General features: G+C 42.1%; 1 protein-coding gene across 1 annotated transcript; it reads right to left on the reverse strand.

The window, feature by feature from the left end:
- Nucleotides 1-1,246: 1,246 nt before the first annotated feature.
- LOC123161121 (probable apyrase 3) lies at nt 1,247-4,743 on the reverse strand. Its single transcript, XM_044578975.1, has 9 exons — nt 4,490-4,743; nt 4,229-4,357; nt 3,975-4,031; nt 3,771-3,863; nt 3,444-3,649; nt 2,617-2,708; nt 2,104-2,318; nt 1,579-1,762; nt 1,247-1,504 (listed from the first exon to the last, which is right to left on the reverse strand). Exons 1-9 carry the CDS (start codon nt 4,703-4,705, stop codon nt 1,383-1,385), a joined length of 1,314 nt encoding a protein of 437 aa, XP_044434910.1. The 5' UTR covers nt 4,706-4,743; the 3' UTR covers nt 1,247-1,382.
- Nucleotides 4,744-5,379: the final 636 nt, after the last annotated feature.

Here is a 5,379-nt window from a genome sequence, read left to right on the forward strand (position 1 = left end):
TGAGTCAGTTTGTTTCAGCCCCCACCTCTGTCCACTATAGTCACCTCCTCCGCGTTCTACGATATCTTCGTGGCATGATCTCTCAGCGCCTTTTCTTTCCCTGCTCCAGCTCTCTTGACCTCCAGGCCTACTCTGATGCTACCTAGGCTAGTGATCCCTCTGATCGACGCTCGCTGTCTGCTTACTGTGTCTTTCTTGGTGGCTCTCTTATTGCCTGGAAGACAAAGAAGCAGACTGCAGTTTCTCGCTCGAGTACAGAGGCTGAGTTGCGAGCCATGGCTATGTTGACGGCTGAGGTGATCTGGTTACGGTGGTTACTTGAGGATTTTGGTGTGTCTGCTACTACCTCAACTCCTCTCCTGTCCGACAGTACCGGTGCTATCAGTGTTGCGCGTGACCCGGTGAAGCATGAGCTCACCAGGCACATCGGTGTGGATGCCCACTTTGTGCGTGCTACTGTGCAGGATCAGACTCTCGCTCTTTATTATGTGCCCTCTGAGTTACAGTTGGCTGACTTCTTCACGAAGGCACAGACTCGAGCGCAGCATGGTTTTTTTCTCTCCAAACTCAGTGTTGTTGATCGACCATGAGTTTGAGGGGGGTGTTAGATCTGTATAGTTCATTGTGTACATTCCCATTGTATAAGGGGCTTTTATGCACTTTGCCACACCAGTATATGTACTGGCCTTTGGCCCTCAGTAAAGAGTTAGTTGTTGTTTATCCAACACTTAACAGATTTTATTATCAAAGCCATTAATATAATTTAGAAAGGAGAATCACTAAATCAATCTAGGGAGTAATACAATAGCAAACACGATGCACACATCCTACGGGAAGCTTATGGTTGTGTGATTCGATGCATAGGTCAGTGATTATCTAACAATAATTGTAAGTGTGGAAGCGTATGCCTTAAGTTGGCCGCTTTGGCTATGTAGAAATGATATGGTTTTTGATGACCAAAATGCTTCTCCTTTGTTGGTTAATTTCCGGTGTACACAATTGCTTCGTACGTGGTCAACGCTATAACGAGCGGAGTACCAACCGTTGTTCAATGCGGGGTGTAAGCGATTGGAACAGGTGGCTATGGAGGTTTATTCAACATGGGTGACAGCATAACCTCCGCATACATCCACCAGCAGCTTTGACATAGGCATAGTGTCGGGGTCTATAGGATTCTATTGTTGCCGATTTATCAGTTTAGTTTTATTTATTATTGACAAACTTTTGAGGTTTGGTTGTGTGCATCTTAGTTATGCAAAGGCCAGTTGTTACTCGTAATGCTTTTTGTCTCCGCTTGATGCTACATTTTAAGATAATAAAGACGCCTTTTATAAAAAACAATAATTGTAAGGGAAGTCAGGCGTATCATGGGGCATCTATTGTCAAGTGCCTTTTTTGGGTGCCACGGCCTCAATAGCTTCTCCGAGAGGCCACGCCGCTTCAATGAAGTACTCCCCATGCTTCACCTTCTCCACGAGTGTAATATTCTTGGTGGGCTCCAAACCTGCAAATAAATCTTTAAACACTTTTTCTTCTAATATACTCATGTTTGTAGGTAGTAGTGGTAGAGAAACTCACCGAACCCATCGACGAGCAAGGAGTATTGATAGATGAGGTCCATGCAAACGTAGGGTACGTCACGGACCTTGGGGTACTTAACCTTCACTTCTTTCAAGCTCATTCTACATAACTTCTGGGCAACGGCTCTGAAAGCCGCTGGGGTGGATGTCCCGCTTGGAGCATCGCTGTCGATGAGGCCAACCTGTCAAGGACCGACGGAGATCGACATAGACAAGTTCAGATCTTGCAGCTGGAGTACATATATGATATATCCAAATTAATTTTCCTAGCTAGCTAATTCAAGGGTCTTCAAGTAATTAAACCCTACATTATTCCAAATAAATTGAATTCTAGTTTTGCGCTAAGTCAACTTATTTAAGTTTGAGCGAGTTTATACAAAAATATGCAACTATCTACGACATTGAATATATATAGTATGAAAATGTATTTTGTGATAATTCTAACGAAACTAAGTGTTGATATATTGATCTATATAGAGGTAAGAAAAGCAACATTTCAGTTAATTTAGAACGGTGGGAGTACCTGCGAGGCCAAGTAGTAAAAGCTAGACGCGACGTAGAGGTTTGCCTGGCCGGGGCCGCCCCCGCCGTTCCACACGCCATCGAAGGTGCACTTCTTGGCTTTGCAAGGCGCGTCAAGTTTGAGTGCCTTCACCACATCACCTCTGCACTTCCCGTATTGTGCACCTCCCGTTGACGCGGTAGCATTATATTCCTCACCGTTGTAGGTGTATTTGCCTTGGAGAACGAATGGAAAGAGAAATTATAAAATACATCAATCAGTTATGGGGTTACTGGTTATATTACATATATGGATGAATACCAAAGCTACTGATACTGATCTACTCCCTCCGTTCCTAAATATTTGTCTTTCTAGAGATTTCAACAAGTGACTACATACGAAGTAAAATGAGTGAATCTACATTCTAAAATATGTCTACATACATCCATATATTGCAGTCCATTTAAATGTCTAGAAAGACAAATATTTAGGAACAGAGGGAGTATGACTATGGATCATACGTAGGCCACTTACCACTGAAGCCACGAAGCATGCAGTAGCTAAATGGTCCTTCCTTAGCTTTGAAGATCTCTACACGAGAAGCTAAGGCGCCGTAGCGTAAGTAGCTGCAAGCATAGAAAAAAAGGCCTCCCCTGATCATTTTATAATTGATATACAATACAAAGTTGCTCATATGGCTTTAGTAGAAATCAAAAAGCAATATGCCCCTCTTTTCATGAATGGTTAGATGCCTTGTATTACTTTATCTTTCTTTTCACGTACCTAACTCTTGTACATGTTCTTCGCTTTTGCTTTTAGATAAAGAAAATAAAATAAAATGCAGTGGGGCTTTGTCCTACTGGAAAAGGCCCAAAAAAGTTTGTTACAAAGTTTATTCAGTACGACAAAGGTTTCATCTGGGATGTACACCAACACCCCTTTTATTTTGTTTTGTAAAGTACATGGATAATATTGAGTAGTTTTCTGGTAAGATAGACTTTCAATAATTAACCACAAAAGTAAGGCAGCACATGCAGGGTCTTGCCATATTGAACACTAGATGATACCTTGGAAGAATGTTTTGCAATATATTTCAAAAAAATAAACTGAAAATACAAAATGATTCATTGTGTTTAATTATCATTGTATAGTTGTAAATATTTAATAAATATAAAATAACGTAATAAACAAAAATTATCGTGCATGTTTGCATGTTCAGGTGTCACTTTTCTATGCATGGTTGTATGTTGAGATAACATGGTTGCATGTTGAGAGAAATATATTAGTGGAAACTAGCTATTTAGCTATAGAAGTACTACATATAAACCAAAACACATTCATGCATGAGAGGGTCATCAAACCTGTGAACATAAACGTTGTAATCTCTTCCCTTGAGATACTCTTTTGTAACATAAGGATCCTTGCCGTGAGGCACTCGTGGTGCGGCAGCAGCAGCGGCTGGAGAAATGGCATATGCCATTTGCACAGACCCACCTCCAAGATCAATCACACCTACCGTTTTCGAGTAGTCTCTTCCCAACTTATCCAGCAGGTAATTCAGAGCAACCTACAAGCACCTCATGCCATGCAAAAAGAGGTTAGACATAATGAAATGTTGGTGTTTGTATCTGATAAGAATTCATGCCACATGCATAAATTCATGTGGTGGTCGGTCGTGTGAATTATACCCATAGGTAGGATCCTTCCTGAGATCCCTCGAGAACATTGATCCACTTGGGGTTGTACTGAAACTTGGTGTTAGTGTGGACAGCGCCCCTGACCTGGGCGTATCAATTCGAGAATCAATACTTAACTCGTGGTTACTATATATCCATGCGTCCTAGCTACACGCATGAGATAAATATAAATCACAAGATCATTGAGTTAATTACTGCGTCGAGTATCTGCTTTGCTTGCTTATCTCCGATGAGCCTGAGTCCGGCCGTCGCCTGCACATTTAATTCAAGACCTGAGCGATATATCTTGACGTCAAGTAATCTTTCAATCGACAACGGTAAAAATCTGAGAATTTTACATTTCCACGAATCTAGAGATGATGAGATCCACATGAACTCAAGAATAAATTCTGAATATTTACCAGCCACCATAGAAATAGCAAAACCAGTACTAATTTTTGCATACGTACCCCAAGTTTGACGGGAGTCGTTTTCATAAGCCTCTGTGGCACGACGCTGTTGGCCTTTTGAAGCAGTGGTTGTATGGACTTGGTAGCCTCCTTGGGCCGTCCAGCGTACGAACTCAGACCAGGATTCACCTGCAACAGAAAAACAAAAAGACTAGCTGTGAAATGAAATGATGAAGATCAACTGCGTCACCCTTACCACGCATGGGTTGTTCTTTTGATGGAGTATCTGCATGGAGCTATAGCCTATAGGCAACCAGGTACCTTGGCGAAGACCTCGATATCGTCGCCGATCTTGACGAGATCCATCCGCTTGTCGAACCGGAAGACGTGCATACGCGTCCCCGTGCTACCGGCGTCCAAGATCACGGCGTACTTCCCCGGCGGCGGCGGCACCGCAGCTGCGCGCGCCTGGGCTATCTCTGCCGACGCGGCGAGGAGGGGGAGGAGAAGCGCCATGGTAGCCACCAGGTGAGCCATTGTTAACTACTGCAGTGCGTGCTGCCGGCCGGATGCTGGGTGAGTGCTCGAGTCGACGAGTCCACATGGGGCGCTAGGTTTTATATAGAGCATGAGATGGGAAAAGACCCAGCTAGCAACTCGGAGTCCTTAAGTAAGTAGATTAACTGTCCTCATGCTGTTATTCCATATGGCAACGGCTCATCCTCATGCTGAGCTATCTTTTTTGCCATATGTCAACGGCTCCAAGCTCATTCCCGCAGTGGGTATATGAAATTAGGAAATCCTCATGGCCTAGTATATATTAGAAGAGTTGGGAACGCTTTGCTGTGCTTTTGGTGTTATTGGATTTTCATAATTTCTTTACTCCCTCTATTTCAAAATATTAGATGCATTAGTTTTTGAAAATCCAAACCTATTTAAGTTTGATTAAATTTGTAGAGAAATATATCAATAACGATAATATCAAACTGTGTAATTACATTCATCATGAAATGAATTTTTTGTATTTTATTTATTTAGTATTGTGAAATGTTAAAGAAATTTGTCTTTTCAATAACCCTAATACACCTTATATTTTTGGGACCGGAGGAGTATTTTCTTTGGCGAGTTGGAGAAATGATGGAGTGTGTTTTATTCTTATTTACAATAACGGTGTAGAACTATACATTTTGCCATATGGCAATGGCTCTGAG

Source organism: Triticum aestivum, chromosome 7B (assembly GCF_018294505.1).
Source record: "Triticum aestivum cultivar Chinese Spring chromosome 7B, IWGSC CS RefSeq v2.1, whole genome shotgun sequence".
Taxonomy (NCBI): Eukaryota; Viridiplantae; Streptophyta; class Magnoliopsida; order Poales; family Poaceae; genus Triticum; species Triticum aestivum.

Excerpts from the sequence above, each read along its gene's own strand:
- LOC123161121 (XM_044578975.1), bottom strand. The coding sequence starts at position 4,705 with ATGGCTCACCTGGTGGCTACCATGGCGCTTCTCCTCCCCCTCCTCGCC. Across the intron at positions 3,864-3,974 it reads CAAAGCAGATACTCGACGCA|GTCAGGGGCGCTGTCCACAC; the intron begins GTAATTAACTCA and ends TGATACGCCCAG. Across the intron at positions 2,319-2,616 it reads CATGCTTCGTGGCTTCAGTG|GCAAATACACCTACAACGGT; the intron begins GTAAGTGGCCTA and ends TCGTTCTCCAAG.